Here is a 22333-nt window from a genome sequence, read left to right on the forward strand (position 1 = left end):
GGTTCTGTGGGTAAGTGATGGTTAAATCTCTGGGCTTTATAATAAGCTGTGCGTAACTCTATCATTGTAATTAATGCATTTTATTATAATTTTCCGCGTATTATAACTTCCTTGAAGGCAGGTGTTAAAGCAGTACAGCGAGTAGACACTGTTAACAATTTAATCAATTATTCATGAAATAATTTATTAGCAAAAGAAATGACTGGGAGGTGAAATTATTATTATCAGTACTTAATTATTATATTCTATTTCTTTCAATGAGTGCTTAAATAAGCACTTTCTCTTAATAAATGTGTCATTATATAGAAACGCAATCATTTCTGCCATAACTGTTACATTTTCTCATTCCTTTGTATCTCACTGCAACTATCTCCTTTTTGGGGGCCTCTCAACCTTTCCTTTGGGTTGGTGTTTGCATACCAGCATGTAAACCATGCAGCTCTTCTCACTTTCAAACAAAACTAAAACAAAACCCAAATCTCCTTTAGTCTTCTGTTTCCCCCTTGTCCCCCTCAGTACTTCCCTTTCTCCAGTCACAGCTGCAACTCTGTGATCCCCCTTTCCCAACTCCCCTCCGCAACCATCTCCTACTCTGACTCCTCTCAAAGGGTCCCTGAAGAGGTCACGCTCTGCCTGGAATGAGACCCTCCCTGGTCAGCCTGGCGAATGTCGGCTCATCTTTAAACACACGGCTCAATCTGCATCTCTACCAGGATGCCCTTTGGCAATACTGTCACTGTCCTTTCACAAAAGAGTTTTCTCTTTATCGTCACTGTGCACGTAAGCCACCTAACACACAGCACCTACAACCCTTCGTGTTTCTGCCACTTTGGCCTCCTTGGGTCCCTTTTCTATCAAGGAATCATCTTGAGACCAGAGCTTTTGTTTTACTCTTCTCTGCATCTCAATACTTACTATGAGTCCTGTTACATTTTAGGTGCTCAATGAGTGCTTTAGGAATCAATTAATAATTTAATAGACTTATGCTTTTATGAAAATATGTGGGGTTCAGTTTCGTGTCAGGTCTAATGTCTTGGCAGGTCTTGTACCTCTTTTCTCTCCCTAGATAATGCCTAACTATTGCGACTGTCTTCCTTAAAACAAGACAGATGCATCCCGTTGATATTGCTTGAGCACATCTGGTGTGCTGGTACAAGTAACCTGTATTGTAAGTTTAGGGTTCAGACAGAACCAGAAAGTTCTAGGAAGCAAACATACGTTACAGATAAAGCCTTTCCCAATATTGCCAAATGCCCCTAAATTAGAACATCAATACAAGCAGGACCAGTTACTGGCAATTCCAGGTTTTACTGTAGATACCATCCACATCCAAGTCAATAAACCAGAGAGCGATCCAAAGAGAAGAAGCTGCATCTGAAAGGCCAGAAGTGGGGAGGGAGGCTGCTGCCGGGAGGGAGGGAGCTACATGCAGGGAGCCGGCAGAGAAACTGGCCCTTACAATGTGGAAAACAAAGGCAAAAGAAAAAAATTAAATTTCCTTACAGCTTACAGCCCTTTGACAAGTCCTTGAGACAGGCAGAGTGACCTTCCCCTAGGAACTCGGCTGCCTCGATGTTAACACTGCTAAAGCCAAAAGGCAATCTTAGCTTAAAATTACCCTGACCCCCCAGGATCCTGTAAATCTCCTTTAACATATAGAAACTCCTTTGGAAACTTCCTTTATCTCTAGCCCCCAAATATATGTTAGCATATATGTTATATGTTAGCCATGCATATGGCCCACTGATCTGAAGAGTCTCATGACTAAGATTTTGTTAGTACTGAATGATCTTTTCCTAACAACAGCAAGCCCCGTCAAGGTCCCCATCAAGCACAGAATTCTGCTTTCAGAATTCCTTACAGACTTATTCTATCCCTAACCACGCCCTCCCTCCAAACTTGAAGGTATATGATCAGTCACCCATCACAACCCCAGTGCAGCTCTTTCTGCCCACAGGTCCTGTCCCTGTGCTTTAAAAAAGCCACCTTTTGCACTGAAGATGTCTCAAGAATTCTTTCTTGGCGGAGGGCTCTGAACCCCACCAGTTTCACATCACTCACACTGGGGAGCTCACGTGGGGAAAACTTATCCCCCAAACATTTGGCTTTTAAAAACCAAGGGGCTGAATTTGTATAAGCAATGGGACTTGGAGCCCAAAGCTTTAATTTTTTTTTTTATGTTTTAATTTTATTTTTATTATATTTATTTTTTTAGAGAGAGACAGAGCGTTAGCTGGGGAGGAACAAAGAGAGAGGGAGACACAGAACCTGAAGCAGGCTCCAGACTCCGAGGTGTCAGCCCAGAGCCTGACACCGGGCTCGAACTCACTGACTGTGAGATCATGACCTGAGCTGAAGGATGCTTAACTGACTGAGCCACCCAGGTGGAGCCTTTAAAAGTCAGCTCTAAAAGTCAGCTGACTCAGCACTGGGCTGCCAGGAGGGTGAGAGATAGCTGGGTACCTGGCCCTGAAAGGGATTGCAGTCTGTGCAGAGAGGCAAGGCAAAAAGGGCAGTTTACACACCACGGGGGCAAACGGGACACAGATCTGTTCATACTGATCTCGGAGTGTGTTGGGGGCACTTCAAAAAACAAGGGAGCTGGCAGGTGCCAATTTCCTCCCCCACCTTCCAGCATAAACACCGGCCCTTCTGCAGGAGGTGGGGCTGCATGGGCGCCAGCTACCCAACCGGCCAGCACGTGCCAGGCCCGCAGTTTCTCGAGAGGACACACCACACCAGGCACGCTAGCCTCAGCCCAGGGCTCAGGGCAAATGCTGTTAAAGCAGCCGAAGCGCTTCAGGGATGGGGCGTGGGACCAGAGGCCCCACACAAATGTTGCTAACGCCAATACCCCCTCTCAAGTTCAGGGGTGGGTGGGCAGTCCCCTCAGAGCTGGCCTGCCTGGGTCCCACCCACACCGCAGAGATCACAGCCCACAACAGGCAGGGAGTCAGTGCAGAAGGCTGCACTGAAAGGAAAAGTGACCCAGACACAACAGGACACAAGCAACACACAAAGGGTACTCTCCTAAAGTGTGATAAAGGACATTTTCAACTTTAACGTTTGTGGGCCCTGTTCCTGGGCTCTCGGGGAAGCTACGCTTTTACCAAGGTCACCATGACTTCACCAAACTTCAAAGCATGGGCAATCTTCCTGCCCTGAGCACACACTGTATGTGTTTCATTAGCAAATAACCTAAAGGAAACATTCCAAACTAAGGAGGAAAAATCTCCCTAAGTTCCATTCTCATACCCCTAAAGCCTGCCACCTGCACATACTAAAAGCATAAAATAATGGTAATTTTCTGAAATGTCCTTCATCATGATGATTTACAACTGTTGATGTAACAAAAAAAACACAAAACCCATATATAATCCTGTATTAAAATTCCTTCCCCAAAGCACTCTCTTCTTTGTGAAGATTATATATTCCAGGCAGCTGTCCTCACTTGGGCTCGAAACTCTCGTCCTTTTTTTTTTTTTAGAAATTGTGAAAGATTTGTTCATTTTGCATTAACAGTTCTTGGCACTGTTGTCAGAATACCGGAGCAGCTTGGCTGAGAACACCTTGGTGGGCGGGGGGCGCAGATCATCTGGAACGTGGCCCTCGGAACCAACACAGCCCCTTGTGTCCCTCTGACTGCTCACATTTCACAGGTGTATCTGGCGATATCCGGACGTCCCTAATTTGTGTTGATGGTCATGACTTTGATTTGAGCGGTAATGTTCTCTAGGTGGGAATAACCTAGAGGGGGAAAGTGGATGGGTTGGTTGTTTTAATTTGGCGTGATACTAATTGATCTTATTAATACAAGGCTTGAATCCATTTTCTGGTTAGAAATATGAGAGGCTGAATCACTGAGCTCTGAAGAGAAGGGACACTTGCTCCTTCTGGTCGAATGGTGCTTTCAGGTGGCAGAAAGCCTAGCGGAAGTGTCTGAGGATACTACCCAAGACGTCTAGGGGTGTGGGAGGCCGGGCCCCGGTGCCAGGCTGAGACTGGGTCGAGCAATGGTTCCCAGTTGACTTAGCCAACCCGGCGGTTCCCCCTCCCATTCCCCCACTTTCAAGGGCATACGAAAGCCTTGTCAAGGCTGAGAAAGTTAATTCCTGAAGCCTGTGGTCTGCAGGTGGTGGCAGTAATGCTACCTCCCTTTTTCTACCCCGAGTCAGATAGAAACAAACATGGGAATTGTGTTTTGCTAGAAATCTTATCAACAGGGTCTTGTTGTGACCCGTTTAGAAAATTCACAAGGAACACAGAAGTAAATGTTTTGGTTGGCAGCGATTATGTGAAACCTGTTTGTTCTTAGAATGGCCTGACCCATAAGAGTCTGGATATAAAAGATTGTGTACAGCAACAATAAAGCCGTCACTTGGGCCATCAGCCCAGGGGACCCTCCTGTTCCCAAACTGGCTTCTCTTCTCTCTTTTTTTCTTACATTCCCCTACCCTGAGGACCCTGATCTCAGTGTTTGTTGCGCCTGTCACGACAAGGGGTCCCATAAGAATTTCCATCTCATAAGATAATTAATGATTGGCTCGTCAGGGAACGCACACGTAAGGATTAATCATCCAGTGCCCCGAGCCCCCTCGGTGGTCTTGGACCTCTCTGGAAGAAACCAAGACACGTAAGAGAGTTTATCATGGCGACTGGCGACACTCACAAACAGCACCCTCTCGATCCACCACATTTAATCTTATTCAAGCCTTATTCTAAAAGTAAAACTGAGACTAAAAGAAATGGGGAACCATGCTTCAAAGGATGGAACTAGCCCCCAGAAAACCAAGAACCACCCACAAGAAACTCCAGCCAGCTACATGTATAGGACATATAGAGCCTATACTTGCAAGTGGTTACTTACGTGGGAAAATTGGAAGGATAACTTGAGTCTCAGGTGGCCCAAATGGGGTTCTTTTGACATGTCTGAATTAGTTTCTTTTGTGCATAAGTAGAGAAAGCCGGCTATGAGACCAAGTAACCAGAAACTAGGAAGCCATTTGGCTCAGTCAACGAAGCTCCTGGCTTTGGGGGAGGAACCAACAGTCACAGAGGTACTCTGGCTTCATTCGGTTTGTCCCTTGCTGCAGCTTTTGGTGTCTTTGCAAGAAACCGGTTGTGATGTAATTGGAAACAGAAAATAACTAATTAATAGATCCATAAATTATAATGCTGTCTTACAATTAGATTTGTGTTAATAAAAGGGGGATATATGGAAATTGGGTCTTTAATGTCCTCTCCACAAACATTGATGAAATGCAGACTACGTTTTGTTTGTGCATTTGTGTCCATATGTATTATAAATGTGAGATATTTTCTCTACCTGTTGATGGGCATTGCTAAAATTAATCTGTAAAAGAGCTCTATTTAATTGGTTTAAAGGCAAGCGCTTGTAAAAATTGAGCATTTTAAAACACAAAAGGCTAAAAACTGATCCAAATGTTTTTTTCAAGTTCACATGAGCCGGGATAAAATTCCCAACACCCATACTTTTATGTTACTTCATAATAAAGATGCATCACAGGAAAGGACCTAACCGATGGTCCAAAGAGATAAAGATGACGAAAATTTAAGACACTGACCCCTTACCCAGTAGTCGGAATAATGAGGAACAGGAGAAGGAAGACAGGCAGACACTAGAAATCCTAAATCCACCCTCCAAGCACAAGCAGCAGAACTGGTGGCCGGCCCTCTCCTCTTCCAGAGGCTGACAGGAGACCGGATAGGAGATGGAGGTTTTAAAAAAATTTTAAACCTTTGCCTCTGCTTCCTGTTCCTGTACCCCCTCCCGGTCCACTGCCTCCAGTGCCATCAGCTCTTGCTCGTCCTACCCTCACTGTCAAGGAGCAAAAAGCACCCCAAGCTGTTGGGCCACCTCCTTGTGAGGTTCAAAGCGAAGCACCTCCCAAATCAACATGAAAGAGTCCAAGGACTCCCCTGGACTTAAATCACTCACTTCAGATTTCCCCACAGGAGCCCCAAATAAAATTGACCAGTGGGGAACAAACCGATTGACTTCTTAGTGGATTTGGATGCAATATATCCGATATTAAAGCTAATTTGAGGTCACTGATTTAATTAAAATAAACATGGCTTTAGAGTTATCGACATCAAATATAATGTAGGCAACCAACTTTTTATTCTATTTAAATTTATTGGTTAAGTTCATGTTATCTCTGTCGCAATGTGTAAGCAGAGGGGACTTAAAATAATGGTTAATTTTGTCTGTCTCATAAAGTTTTCATGGGTAATTGCTAAGAACAAGTAAGTTAAATAAATAAAAGATTTCTAAGATTAGACTAAGATTTCTAAGAATTAAAACTCTGATAAATATGATTAAGATCGCTGGAAAATGATTTTTTAAAAAAGCAATTTATGTATATAGGAAAGCAGGAGATATGTAAGAAAGGTGTAAAGAATGAAAATACATTTTGTTGATGGAAAGAAAATAATTTTGTCCTGAAATGAGACTGGTTATTTAGAGAGAGAAAATTTAGGACAGAATCTAAGTTAAAAAAAAAAAAAGTTGTAAAACGTTTGTGAAGGGGAATCTTTGAAAAAGAATTTTATATGTGGTCAGGACTAACACTAGAATAAATGAATTTTTAAAATATTATGATATAAAATTAAGATTTGGCTTTTCTCTCTGTTAAGAAAAAAAGACTAAGATTTCTTGGATTACTGGTCTACTCTTGATAAGAAATTATAAACAAGATTCCCCCCACCCCCCCGCCCATTTGCTCAGAAAAATAAGGTTTCTTGATTTGTTTTTGTAAGGTCTTTGATTACTCGAAAAAACTAAATCCTTCAATATTAAAGTGGCAAAATTTGGTCACAAGTATTCCAACGTTCCGTAAAATCTCTTATGGCCCTTTTGGTCAAACAGTAATTAAATATTAGGTTTTATAATAATCTAACATCTTATATAGGCACATGCTTTTAAAACTTTCTAAGTTTTTTTTAAACAAACTTCCCAGAAATTCAAATACTACATGAAGTCTTTTTGACTAAATAGGCTTGTTTATTTGGTATGTTAAGTCACGTGGGAAGCATTGTCAAACAACTGATTGTAACTTCTCTTAGGTTATCTTTGTGGGTAAATGTTATAACTGTTCCAAAGCCATATAAAATTCCTAAGGTTTGAATATTTCCTGGTATAATGTCATCACTTAAAATTCTAATTATTAAAACATTATGTGTCACAAAAATAACCAAATTTCCTTGTCAACTGCATTGTAATGACCTCTCATCAGAGTCTCATAAAACCATGTCCATTTTTGAATCTTTTGTCATTTACAGTTATTGTTCTGATGCTCTTACAAAATATGTTTCAACTTCAAAGAGATTCATGAAAAGGAATTTTGACAAATACAGGTTTCTGATATCTTTAAGATCATAAAACTAAACTGAGTAAGGATTTCCAAAACTAATGGGAAAACTACATTCAAGCAAAACAAAAATTAATAACATGGGACTAAGTGAATTAAGGAAAATGATTACAGTTTTGTTTTATGACTCTTGTTTGATTCTCTAATGCTTAGCTGATTCTCTAATGCTTGCTCTTCAGATTCAAGGAAACTTTTTCTCTTAGGTTATCTATGACTTACAAAAATTTGATAGAGATTCCTTTATGAACAAATTGAAGCATTTCTCTTTTCTCCCTGCCTGAACCCTCCAGAATTCAAAACTCTCAATGAGTATTCTTTCCTTCATGGTGATTATAATTATTTACATAAATTCAATAAAAATCTGTTCTCCTTTAACAGAACACCATTGGAAACATTGGTTATATTACCAAGGCTTTGACTGGAACATCGTATTTGAAAGAGACATGTACAGACTCAGATAAGACCAGATGGCTTTAAGGAATTAAGGTTGACTTTATAGCCAGTAGAGTCCCTTAGAAATGTCAGCCTGATACCTTGCTTATGGAGTTCCCAGCTGCCTTACCAGCCCTGCAGACCAAAGCCAGACAACTTGAGGTAAACTTCAGAAAGATTGCCACAATAGATCATATACAATCACTGTGCCTGTTACTCTATGGGCCACTCAAAAGGATCACCAGAGACATTTGCACTATAAAATCCATCAGATTGCCACTGCCTGCTCCCCCTACATCTGGGGATGCTTCAAGTCTGACATCTAAAAATCTTCTCACACTGGCATCACTAGGGACTCCGACGCCGCGTTTATAATTTGCTCCAACCATTAACTTATATTTTTCTTTTATTTCCAAAAAAAAAACACAACCCGGTTATTAATGACCTGATCACTTGCTAACTAAGACAGAGTCTATATGGTGGCTAACACCACTTGCTAACACCACATATATTGACTCCTTATGGGAAATAAAAACCCATAGAGATAAAATCAAGCAGCAAGCCACTTGGCTATTAGAAGCTCTTGACCACCACCACCACCCCCTTTCCAAGGTGGCTGGGACTGATTTACTGATCTATTCTATTGGATACCCATTGATACAGCATTTAGAGGGGATGATGGGCTTAACTATATTGTTATTTTTCCTTAAAATGTGTTTGGGGATAAAATGAACGATGTCATGTAGTACCAAACTATGTAGGAAAATATCCAAGTTCTCAGATGAGGAACTCTCTCTGATAGTTCCCCTCCATTGGCACAAGGGGCCACTGGGTCCCTCCAGTACCATGTCAAATCCTTCCATTCCAAGGCCCCTACTATGCCTTAATTCAGCTTGAAGGAGTTACAGAAGGGGGACTGCCACCCATGTTCCAAAGAAATGGAATGAAGGATTGACTACAGGAAATTATAACAGGAAAAAAACTTAGCATATTTGACTGTATGTTGCTTCTATTTCCCTTGCTGCTGTGGCCTTTAAAACTTCTGCTTAGCCCAGCACATAGGTATAGTACAGCAAAGATTTTCAGAAACTGCTCTTTATGCAAAACCTGCCTCACCTGAAGAAACAAAGAAGTAGCCAAATTGGTCATCATTCCAATTCTTCAAGATTAAGGGATGATCATAACTCAGGGGAATTGAAACCGTGCCCTATAGGGTTAAGGATGTTAAAACTAACAAAAAGTTTAAAACTTGTTTTTCAGATAACGATTTCCCCCAGTCAACTGTTGTGTTTTTCAGATCTCAGGAAAAGACTCACGAGCTGTCTCTGCAGAAGCCTGGACTCAAGGTCAATTGATGTGATTACAGCCTATGAACAAGCAAGGCTTGGCACAGGTGCGTGCCTTACCAGAGACAACAAGCCTAAGACCCCATCCAGTTTATGCCAGTTCTTAGAGCATGCCCATGACCCCTTCTCCTTATCCTAAGAAAACTTCCTGATGCCAGGGACTGAATTTTGTCTCCTTCTGATGTTAAGTCTCCACCCCAAGGAAACATGGGGATATATGTTAGGTTTGTTCAATGTGCATGCTCCATCTTTCCTCATAAATAATCATAAATTTCCCTACCCTTTTACTTGCCAAGATGTACGTAAAGGATTCTTTGGACTTTTTCTTCTGTGTCAGTCTGTTCAAATATCACATTGGTTTCTTCAAAATGTACTTTTTGGAATTATTTTACTGTCCATATATCATTGTTATAAATGTTATATCAAATGTAAAACTAGACAGTCTCAGCCAAGCACATGTGCTTTGCTCATCAGTTGGACTTAATAAACAACATATACCACTTTTAAGCTTCCCACCATTTATGTTACAATAAATTCCCCCCAACAAGGAACTCTGTGTGTGTATGTGTGTGTGTGTGTGTGTTCACGCCTAGCAAATGAGGGACTTGATGGACGAACAGCAGACAAACCAGTCACCCTGGCATCAAGGGACATAACATAAGGTCGATCATCACTGCTTTCTGAGGACAGATTATTGATTAAAAGGGGGGAATGAGGGGCGCCTGGGTGGCGCAGTCGGTTAAGCGTCCGACTTTAGCCAGGTCACGATCTCGCGGTCCGTGAGTTCGAGCCCCGCGTCAGGCTCTGGGCTGACGGCTCAGAGCCTGGAGCCTGTTTCCGATTCTGTGTCTCCCTCTCTCTCTGCCCCTCCCCATTCATGCTCTGTCTCTCTCTGTCCCAAAAATAAATAAACGTTGAAAAAAAATTTTTTTTTTAAAAATAAAAAAAAAAATTAAAAAAAAAATAAAAAAAAATAAATAAATAAAAGGGGGGAATGATAAAAGACATTTTCAACTTTTAACGTTTTTGGGTGCTGCTCCTGGGCTCCCAGGGAAGCTATACTTTTACCAAGGTCATAATGCCTTCACCAAACTTCAAAGCATGGCAATCTTTCTGCTCTGAGCACACATTGTTCATCTACTTCACTAGCAAATAACCTAAAATAAATATTACAAACTAAAGAGAAGAGTAAAAATCTCCCTAAATTCCATTCCCATATTGCTGAAGCCTGCAACCTTGCACATACTAAAAGCATAAAATAAAGTTAGTAGTTTTCTGAAATGTCCTTCATAATAATTATTGTAACTCTTGCTATAACAAAACCATATATAACCCTGGATTAAACATTCCTTTTCCAAAGCACTTTCTTCTCCATGAAGATTGTATATCCCAGGCAGCTGTCTTCACTTGGGCTTGAATAAAACTCTATTCCTTTTTTTTTTTTTTTTTTTTTTTTTTTTTAGAAATTGTACAAGGTTTGTTCATTTTGTGTTGACAAGCGTCAGGTTAGGTTCTGGTGAACAGAAGACATTGCACTGCAGGGTACTCCAGGACCTCTTCTTCATAAAGTCACTAACTTTCAAGAGCAGAAGATATATCTGACTTTCCTACACAGAGAAGCAGACAAAATGAGGATACAGAGAAATTTATCCCAAACGAAAGAACAGGACAAGGCCATGGCCAGAGATCTAAGTGAAGCAGATACAAGTAATAAGCTTGATAGAGAATTTAAAACAATGATTATAAGGATACTCTCTGGACTTGCAAAAAGAATGGAAAACATGAGTTAGGCCCTTAACACAGAAAAAGGAATAACATAGCAGAGATAAAGGGCTCGATAAATGAAATGAGAAACACACTTGATGGAATGAACAGCAGTATGAAACAGAGGGGTGAATTAATGAGCTAAAAGAGGAATGGAAAGTAACCAAGCTAAAAAAGAGAGAGACAAAGGAATTACATAAAACTAGAATGGATGTAGAGAACTCAGTGATCCCATCAAACATATAATAATATTCATATTATAGGAGTCCCAGAAGAAGAGAGAGAAAGGGGGACAGAAAATTTATTTGAAGAAAAAATAGCTGAAAACTTCCCTAATATGTGGAAGGAAATAGATATCCAGATCTAGGTGGCACAGGGAACTCCCATCAAAATCAGCAAAAGCAGACCTCCACCAAGACATATTGTAATCAAATTTGCAAAATAGAGTCATAAAGAAAAAAATCGTATAAGCAGCAAGACAAAAGAAATCAATAACTTAGAAGGGAAAATTCATAAGTCTACTGGGATATTTTTCAAGAGAAACTCTGCAAGACAGAAAGGAGTGGCATAATATATTCAAAGTGCTGAATGGGAGAGTAGTTGGAGTTTCTTCCAGACATACGTCTGCCCTTATTTTGTGGACTTTCCTCACAGCATGGCCCTAAATGCCAGCTTCACTCCCACCTCAAATGAAGAAACTGCCTCCTGCCCCCAAGTCAAAGGAGACATTGACCTCTCCAATGGGAGATAAAGAGCAGCAAGAAGCAATTGAACATCTTGATGAAGTACAAAATGACGTAGACTTAATGAAGAAGTCAGTGAGGAGATTTTGAAAGTAGAACAGAAATATAACAAACTCCACCAACCATTTTTTCAGAAGAGGTCAGAATTGATCACCATAAAGCCCAAATTTTGAGGTAACATTTGTCAATCATCCACAGGTGTCTGCACAGCTTGAGGAGGAGGATGAAGAGGTGCTGCATTATTTGACAAGAGTTGAAGTGACAAAATTTGAAGATATTAAATCAGGTTACAGAATAGATTTTTATTTTGATGAAAACCCTTACTTTGAAAATAAAGTTCTCTCCAAAGAATTTCATCTGAGTGAGAATTGTGATCCATCTTCGAAGTCCATTAAAATCAAATGGAAATCTGGAAAGGATTTGATGAAACATTCAAGTCAAATGCAGAACAAAGCCTTCGGGAAGAGACAGCATGAGGAAGCAGAAAGCTTCTTCACCTGTTTGCTAACCATTCTGACTCAGATGAGTTAGGAGAGGTCATCGAAGATGATATTTGGCCAAATCCATTGTAGTACTACTTGGTTCCTGATATGGATGATAGAGGAGGGAGAGAAGGAGGAGGAGGAGGAGGAAGATGAAGGAAAAGAGGACTAACTGATGGATCCCAAACTTCCATTTTTAATTTTCTCCGGTCCCTTGGAGCAAGTTGTAATCTTTTTTTCCCCTTTCCTTGTGGCTCATTCGCCCTGTTTTTTTTTAAAAAAAAATTTTTTTTTCAATGTTTATTTATTTTTGGGACAGAGAGAGACAGAGCATGAACGGGGGAGGGGCAGAGAGAGAGGGAGACACAGAATCGGAAACAGGCTCCAGGCTCCGAGCCATCAGCCCAGAGCCTGACGCGGGGCTCGAACCCACGGACCGCGAGATCGTGACCTGGCTGAAGTCGGACGCTTAACCGACTGCGCCACCCAGGCGCCCCTCATTCGCCCTGTTTTTAAAAGTCTCTATTCTCTGCCTTTATACCACGGTTCTCAACTTACTTTGGGGGAAAATACCATGAACAGAATAGAGTAGGGAAAGAAACTCTACCCCTTTCTGTTCCAAATTATTTTTATCCCTTCCTGTCTCAACAAAACCTTTATGGAATCAACCCCACCATGTTCTGTGGGAAAAAAGAAAAAGCTGCTCCCTTAGCTATGCCGGAAACTGGAGGGTGTTACCCTGCTGTGTAGTAATGCATGGAATTTAGCTTTTTCCCTCCTTTCTCTCACTATTGGGCTCAGAGATAACACTGTCTGTACGTGAATATGGACAATTAGCATTGACCAAGATATATCTGTCTGCTTTCTCTTGTTTAAAAAAGGTGGGGGGGGGACTTTAAAAAAATGGGGCTACCGAAGATCAGCAAGGAGTGGGTTTGAAATGTTTGGGTGGGGGGCGCCTGGGTGGCGCAGTCGGTTAAGCGTCCGACTTCAGCCAGGTCACGATCTCGCGGTCCGGGAGTTCGAGCCCCGCGTCGGGCTCTGGGCTGATGGCTCAGAGCCTGGAGCCTGTTTCCGATTCTGTGTCTCCCTCTCTCTCTGCCCCTCCCCCGTTCATGCTCTGTCTCTCTCTGTCCCAAAAATAAATAAACGTTGAAAAAAAAATTGAAATGTTTGGGTGGGTTAAGAGGGCATTTTGACAACATGGCTTTGGCATGTTTAATCAGGATGTTTAATGGACATCCTAGCGGTTCAAGATGACACCTTTAAAATAAAATACCCTCCTAATGATGACTTGAACACTGCCGCTCGATAGGAGAATCAGAAGAACCTATGGGATCTTATTGGGAATTGCCATTGTCCATTGTAATTTTGTTCCTGTTTATTTTTAAATTTTCCTTTTGTTTCACCGGAAAGGAAAGATGATGCTTGGTTTTAAACTTTAAAAGTGTACAAGTTGTTTTGTTACAATAAAACTAAATGTGTACACACATGTGCCTGTGCGCGCATGCACACACACACACACACACACACACACACACATGCAGACGCGCGCCACAGTGATTAATGGGAAAAATCTGAAGCCAAGAATATTCTATCCAATAAGACTATCATTCAGAATGGGAGGAGAGATAGAGTTTCCCAGAAAAACAAAAATTAAAGGAGCTTATGATGACTAAACCAGCCTTGGAAGAAATATCAAAGGGAACTCTTTGAGTGGAAGTATAAAAGTAGGAAACACAAAAGCAGTGAAAATGAACGTTTCTGTTAAAAAATCAGTCAAGGAAGTAATAAAAAAGGGATATAAAATATAGTAACACATGTTTAAACATGGGGAGGAGAGGAGAAAAGAATGGGTTCAAGCTTAAATGGCCACCACCTTAATATAGACTGCTATATGCAGATGAGGTTATATACAAACCCAAAGCTAACCACATATTAAAAACCACTAACAAACATGCAAATAATAAAGAGAAAGAAAACCAAATATATCGCTAAAGAAAATAGGCAAAACATGCAATAAAGACAAGAAAGGATCAGAGAAAATCTTCAGAAATAACCACAAGACAAGTAATAACATGGCAGTAAGTACATATCAATAATTACTTTGAATGTAAAGGGACTAAATGCTCCAGTTGAAAGATACAGGGCTTCAGAATGGATAAAAAACAAACAAGACCCATCGGTATGTTGCCTGCAAAAGACTCATTTTAGGCCTAAAGACACCTCAGGCTTGGTTTTAACACTTGTTTCCTTTTTGTTGATTTATTTGTTGCAATTGGCCTCCAGCAATCCCTTTAACCTCTACTAGCTGCTCTGGAACAAAGTGTAAATTTGTCAAAGGCACAAAAATCCCTTAATTCGTATTTCTGTTTTGTTTAAATAATGTTTTCCCTCTAATATTGATTTTCCTTTTCTTTTTCATTCTTTTTGTTGCCCAGTTCCCGTCCCCCTCCCCACACCTTATAGATACCCTTCCTCGTCGAAATGAGATGCAGTACTTACAGATGTAGCCTGCCTGGGTTCAAATCCCAGCTCTGGTGTTGATTTGCTGTGTGACTTTGGGCAAGTTACTCAACCTCTCTAAGGTTCAATTTCCTAATCGGCAACTGTAAATCTACATCTACCTCATAAGGTTATTATGAGGATTAAATGAGTTAGTAGATGTCAGTCACTGAGAAGACGGCCTGTCATGTACCATAAAATAAGTGATAGCCATTATCATTTTTATTGTATTTTCCTTCCTAAGCCAGTCTCCAACCCCACTTCATCATACTCACTTCTCATCTGCACTAATCACAATACCTTTTGGAAGCAGTAAGCGTGACATTCATAAAGGCCAGAGGAAGGGATCTCACTCTGGAGGCCGTCTTCCTGTGAACACCCGCTGCAGGGCGCCCTGCACATCAGGGTTCCGGAGACTGTAGATGAGTGGGTTCAGCATGGGGCTGATGACAGTGTTGAGGATGCCAATCCCTTTGTCTTTGTCCGAAGCCTCCACTGAGCCCAGCCTCATGTAGCTGAAGACGCCTGTCCCATAGAATACGCTGACAACCGTGAGGTGGGAGCCACACGTGGAGAAGGCTTTCTTCCTGCCCTCAGCAGAGCGGATTCGCAGGACTGCGGCTGCCACGTGTGCATAGGACACAGTGATGAGGACCAGTGGGGCCACACCCATGAAGGCTGCTGCTACAAAGAGCAGCAGCTCATTGAGCTGGGTGCTGGAGCAGGAGAGCTGGAAGAGCTGTGGGAGGTCACAGTAGAAGTGATTGATCACATGGGGGCCACAGAAGTCAAGAGTAGATAAGGCAACAGTTTGGGTCAGTGCGTTGGTGAAGAAAAAGGCCCATGACATGCCCACTAGCGCTTGCTGAATTCCCCAGCTCATGAGGGTGCTGTAGGTGAGGGGCTGGCAGATGGCCAGGTAGCGGTCATAGGCCATGACTGTCAGCAGGAAGCAGTCCGCCCCTGCCAGGAGGTGGAAACAGAAGAGCTGTGAGAAGCAGGCCCCGTAGGGAATGCTTCTGTTATTGGACATGAAGCGTCTCAGCATGGCAGGGACAGTGACACTGATGCACCCGACATCCAGCAGGGACAAGTTCCCCAGGAAGAAGTACATGGGGGTGTGGAGTTTGGGTTCGGTGAGGATGGCAGCCAGGATGCTGAGGTTGCCCCCAAGAGTAGCTACATAAGCGAGAAGGAAGACGGTGAAGAGGATGGGCTGCAGAGCTGGGGTCTCTGACAGACCCAGCAGGACAAACTCAGTGACAACAGAATCATTTCCTGAGGCTCCCAGATCCATGGCTTTCTTCCACCAGCAGCAGAACTGAGCAAAAACTAGGAGGTGCCAATGGTGGTGAAAGGAGAATGAGATCCTGATAGAAACCACCAAGTGTAGCAATGTCCCAGAGAGGGCCAGGATGCAAGGACACATAAAATTTAACAGAGTTAAAGATTGTGACATAATAAGAAAAGACTTGATAAACCTGACACTTAGTGGGTAAGAACAGTAGCACTGGAGAGACTCAAACAGAACTAAATGAATGGACATAAAATGGGGAACAAATGTAATATTTGAAAGTTAAAGGGAGAGATGTTTTTCCTGAGACCAAAGTTCCAAGAAGAAAACGCCAAGCCTGCAGATGGTGGCATGGCCATAATTTAGGTACACAAGATCCCAGGGGATGAAATGGAGGCTTCAGGGAAAGGGAATGGGAAGGCATGCTCCTGCAACCTGTGTCCACAATCTCCACTACACATGTCATCGCGTGGGATGGCAGTAGTGAGATGCTTGCTGTTGCCCAGACTATTAAGACATTAACTTGTGAAGCTGAGCGCTGGTCTGGACTTTTCAGAAAAAGTGAAATGAAATGAAATGAAATGAAATGAGATGAGATGAGATGAGATGAGACGAGATGAGATGAGATGAAATGAAATGAAATGAAATGAAATGAAAACAGCTACATGAAATGAGAAGATACCATTGAGGACATCTCCCGCTCCACTGCTGGTGAACACAAGCCTTGTAGATTTTCTAAACAGCAAGATTCTATTGCATTTCTCCATATAGAACTTGGGAAATTTGGGCTCCAGAGTACTGACCTTTTGTTGATTAAGAAAACTGTAAAAAAAGTTTTTGAGTAGGGTGAGAATTGGCAAGCTTAAGTTCCCAGGTGGGATCAGTGGATACCCAGTTGAACTCTCTCACGGAGCTAAACAAGTATATACCCAGCCCCTGAACTCCCTTCTGCTTCCAATTGCACCATCACTTAGCTTCTAGCTCCTCGGTCTCCTGGCTCTAGTTACACATCATCCAACACACATACTATCATGGACCCAATGACCAGATAAGGACAAAGTCTGTGATGGTGCCATGACTGGCCCCATATGATCAGTTGGATAATACTTGCCTTTCCCCAAAGTGGTCACACTAATAAAATGCATCGTGATCTGTCTCAACTTCTGGTTGAAGGATGGATGTTTAAGTCGCCTTGAACAGGAAAAGGCTGGAGTTGGAGCTCCCCAAGTGGCAAAAGGCATGCGCAGAGGAATACATTTCCTGATGATTAATTTTGAAAATAATGTCAAGACCACAATGGGTCAAACACCAACTGATGGTCCAGCCTCTTCTACGTGGACACGTTGTTTAGACTATCACCTCCAAGTCAATCTCTCCAGATCTGAAATGGTCTTCTTTCTCAATCTCCTCTTGACTTAAATATTTTGGTAACAGCCTTGCCAACCTTCCAGTAGCAGGGCTGGCAAACTTAGTCATCACTGCCTTCTCTCTAACCCCTCATATTCAAGCACCCAAGTCCCACTTGATATTTTGGGGGAAGAGAGGAGCCATTCCAGAGCCCATTCCCTTGGTATGTAAACCAAGTTGAGAGTCCAGTGAGGGGTCTTGGGATGGCATTCACCCAGACAAGAAGATGGGCACTTCTTAAGCAAAGAGGAGGGACAGTCACGCTTGCCCAGAGACCCTCACGGAGGCAATAGCTTATAAAGGACAGAAAGATAGAGACAGACAGCTAATATGACATCATTTCACATTGGGATTTTTCTCCACTCCACTGTTACCCCTTGAGGCTTCAGAAATTAGCACCTTCCAGGGGGAGACAGAACCAGGTAAACACTTGTGTTTGCCATAGACATAATGATCTCTAGAACCTTTCAAATGTTTTGGACTTCCTCAACATGTTTCCAAGTATGACCTTCATGGATATGGAAAAATTCATTCATTTATTTAACAAAAATGTTTTTCACCACCTACTATTATTGATCTTACAAATAAAAATCAGTTATTTTACCAGAAAATATGGGTTTGTTCAGGAATATCAGAGGACTGCAGTTTGGAACAAGCAAGCTATGGCAAAAACCATAGGTGAGTCCCACAAACAAAAGAAAGGAATGTTATTTTATGAAGAAATAGGAAGTTGAGAGGAGTTCTTGTCCCTTCGAGAAAAGCAAGAGTTGAGAGTGATGATGGTTTCTCATTGGCTGAGTTGCTGGGGTAGTCTATTACTTGTCAGAGGTGAAATGTACATCTTTTTGTATTGGGGCCCGAAATTGAGGATTCTTTTCCCCTGAGCATTCTTCTGTTGGGGTCTGCATTGACAGTTCTTCCTAGAACTGAGGTGGAGTGGCATAGAGTGAGAGCTCCCCCCTTCTGGCTTCCACACTCCATTTTAATGATGTTTCCCTTTATTAATTTTCACACTGTGTACCTGCACTGCTATCAGCATTGCATGGAGTTAAAATGAATTTCAGAAAGTCTTAAAGTACAGTAAAGGTCACACAGTTTCAGAGGTGACCTTGGGACTTTGGGTTTCTGGTTTAGTTCGGCCCATTGTCTTCGGTGGGGAAGAGCAGAGTCTTGTAACTACACAGCTTTGCCTGCAGCCTGGCGCTGAGAGGAGGGTGGAGCCTGGGCAGGATCTGCTCCTATCTCAGTCCTGGAGCAGCATCCCTGGACTTCCCTCATCTCACAAGGTCATGTCACATCTCCCAACACAGCTCACATTAACCATCCTCAAACTTGGCATCTCTTCTAGCCTCAAACGAATGCCTTGCCATTTTTCTGCTTCCACGTACAATCAAGACCCTGTAGCATCCTGATCCTAAATATTTTCCAACCTTCAGGGCCCCCAACATCATAAAGGAAGAGAAAGGTTTGGAGTATGTTTTAGACCAAGACTGCCCTACTTTTGCTAACTCCTGAAAGTGGCTTTAGGCATCAGACTCAACTTGCAACAATTCTTTGCTAAGTCAGAAAGCTTTCCCATTGGCTTTCATTAGCATGTTTGGGAGAAACTCTTTGCAGGATCAATTGAGGAGCTTCATGGTAGCTCTGGAGGAGCTGGAAGGGAATTAGGATAAGTTGGGATTTCTGTCAACAGCTGTCCGTAGAAGGGAACCACAGGTTACAGAAACCACTATTGCACATTCTGCTCCTGACATGACAAAGGTTATTTTCTCTCCCTGGAAAGTCTTTTCTCACACCTTATTAACCCAAGACACTCCATCCTTGAAGGCTTGGCACAGGTCTTCTCTCTCAGGAAACCATCCACCAGCCCTTAGGGTTGGGTGCCCTTCCTCTATCCCCCCCATGGCAGTCTAAAGGTATGACAAGCCGATGATCCTCAATTCTTACGTCCATCCCAGATGCTATGCTGTTGATCCTAATATCTAACTGTGCACTGGATATATCTACATGAACATTCCACAGGAACCTCCAACTCCACACATACAAAACCAAATGCACCATGTTTGCCCCTATTATACAAAAGGAACACATGAAAAGACACACACACACACACACACACACACACACTCACTCACACACACCTAGAACCCTAAAAACACATGGCTTTTGTGGAAAGCTCACAGGCAAAGAAATAGCCGGGCACAATGATCTCCTGAACTCTCCCTATTGCCCATGGAGGGTGGTAAAGGGTGAACATCACTAGACTGGACGGACTAGGGCAAGCTTTTCGGTAGAGAGGGACTCCACCCCCTACAGACACTCGATATATTTATGGGAATTGGAAGAAAGAGGGAAGCATCCAGGCAGCTGCCCAACAGCCGGTGCCTCCTGGATGGGGAAGTAAGTTTGTTAAATGGGGATGCCTCCAGTGGAGCTGAGCCTCGGTTATCACCCTGTTTTTCCACTGAACCGCTGAGTTGACTTCTTGCTAAGCTACTGAAAGGGGGGAGATATTGCCAGACAATATGATAGACAAGAGGTGACCAAGATATATGGTCCCTGCTCACGTGAAAAAGGCAAGCCTTAACCAATAGTTATCTCTTATTCACTACGCATATACATTCACACACCCACATGCTCCGCCACATGCCCACGTTATCATTTTTTGTTTTACCAAAAGGGACATGACACTGAATGAATTTTTTCAGCTTTTAAAAAATTATCTTTATATGTTGAGCTTCATTTATTGTATTACTCTTCAAATTTTTTAAAAGTTTATTTATTTATTTTGAGAAAGAGAGAGAGAGAAAATACAAGAGACAGGGAGGGGCAGAGAGGGAGGGAGAGAGAGACAATCCCAAGCAGGCTCCGTGCTGCCAGCACAGAGCCCGAGGTGGGGCTCAAACTCATGAACGGTGAGATCATGACCTGATCTAAATCAAAAGTTGGAGGCTCAATCCACTGAGCCACCCAGGCACTCCCCTCTTCAAATTTTTTCATTGACTTTCTAATATTCTATTATTTGCATTTGCCAAAATTTACCTTATCACTGGATATTTCGTTCCAATTTTTCACTATTATAAACAATAATGGAACCAAGTCTCTTCATCTCTGATATTTGTCCTCTGTTCTGAATAGTTTCTACCCCTAATTTGGGCAAAGAACTTGTCTTTTCCATTGAGATTCTACATTCTCAAGACTAGATTCCTTCTTACCTTATGACAAAAGCATAAATTACTTCACTACTTTCTTTTACATAAGAGACAGGGAAACATGCATTCTTCACACCCCCCACCTATATTGTTCATATTTATTGCTCATATCTTTGTTTTGAGAGTTTTCACTGGCTTCAGGGCTTGTTGACTTATTTGTTAGCATAGGTTTTTCAATTCAGTTAACTATGAAGGAAGAGGAAAAAAGATTAATTATGTAAACATGTGGCAATTATTCAAAGCCTTCATGTAATAATGATCACCTAGTGGGAAGGAAGGAAATTTGCTTGAGTTTTTAGACCATTTAATTAATATTGGGACTTACGAGGATGCTGCAGCCGCTGGTGATGATGGCTGCCGTCATTTTTACTAAAGATGATAGGGAAGCAGAATTTTACTCAACAGGATAACCTTGCTACACTATCCAGACTTCATTTGCAATGGGGCTGAAAAAGTCTACAAAATCTCTCTCCAATTTTTTTAATTTGATTAATAATACTTTGCCCATTAGTTTTCTTTTTAATGTGTTTCATAAATAAAACAACAACATAACTATATTGCATATGCAGTGGTGCTCTCAGCTTGAGAATAAAGTTATTTCACCTCAGAATTAAGGTGACGATGGGTGGTCTGGGTAGCTCAGTCCGGTTTAGCATCCGACTTCGGCTAGGGTCATGATCTCATGGTTCATGAGTTCAAGCCCTGTGTTGGACTCTGTGCTGACTGCTCAGAGCCTGGAGCCTGCTTCGGATTCTGTGTCTCCCTCTCTCTGCCCCTTCCCCGCTCACACTCTGCTCTCTCTCTCTCTCTCAAAAATAAATAAACATTAAAAAAATGTTTTTAATTCAAAATAATAAAGAATTAAGGTGCTGAGAGGCCTGCTGAGTTCAGCTTGCATAGGGGATAGTAGAGCCTCCTGGAAGAGGGCACAGAGAGTTGCTATGCCCAAGGCCAAGGCCAAGGCCAAGGGGTTGGATATTACAAGTAAGCTCATCTTCTGATGCCATTCCTGCCTTGTCCCACCTCCAGACTCACACTGGATCCAAGGAAGAGAGAGTTCCAATAGAGGTAATAAAAATAAAGTTTTCCTGATTATTCCTTTATTGGTAGGTATTTAAGTTACTGTATTTACAAGTCCCCATTGTGCACATGGCTCTCCTACATTTAGAACAGATTCCCAGAAGTGGTTCAAAGGTTAGGAAGACTGGTATATTTGATAGTAAGGCATTTTTCCAAGTCCTCTCTTCAATGATAGACTGTTTTCCCCTAACAGTTTTCAAACATAAAGTTCAGATAGTTATACAGGGAGCACCCATGTACCCATTATCTCAATTTTACCAGTATAATTTATTGCAGTTGCTTTATCACATATTTATCCATCTGTCCTTCCTTCTACCCATCTATCACTCCATCTTGCTCTTTGATGCATTTTAAATAAGATTGTAGGCATCAGTACACCTCTCCCTAAGTAATTCAGCATGCATATCATTAACATGAGCTCAATATTTGTTTTTAGCTCTTTTTTATGCAAAAAAGACACAAAAGGTTGTATGATTACAACCTTTATATGACATTCTAACACAGATAACTATGGCAATGAAGACACATTAGTGGTTTCTAGGGGGATGGAAAGGGCAAATAGGACTGACTACAAAGGGACATGAGGGGATTTTTGGAGTGATAGAAATATTCTACATCTTGATGGTGGTGGTATATACAACTGTATACATTGGTCAAAACTCATAGACATCTATAAA

General features: G+C 41.9%; 1 protein-coding gene and 1 pseudogene across 1 annotated transcript; one reads left to right on the forward strand and one right to left on the reverse strand.

Moving 5' to 3' along the window:
* The first annotated feature begins 11598 nt into the window (after positions 1-11598).
* LOC115501352 lies at positions 11599-12330 on the forward strand (annotated as a pseudogene).
* A 2682-nt stretch (positions 12331-15012) lies between these two features.
* On the reverse strand, positions 15013-15960 carry LOC115500927 (putative olfactory receptor 3A4). Its single transcript, XM_030295694.1, has one exon. It carries the CDS (start codon positions 15958-15960, stop codon positions 15013-15015), a length of 948 nt encoding a protein of 315 aa, XP_030151554.1.
* Positions 15961-22333: the final 6373 nt, after the last annotated feature.

The sequence above is a fragment of the Lynx canadensis genome, chromosome E1 (genome assembly GCF_007474595.2).
Source record: "Lynx canadensis isolate LIC74 chromosome E1, mLynCan4.pri.v2, whole genome shotgun sequence".
NCBI lineage: Eukaryota > Metazoa > Chordata > Mammalia > Carnivora > Felidae > Lynx > Lynx canadensis.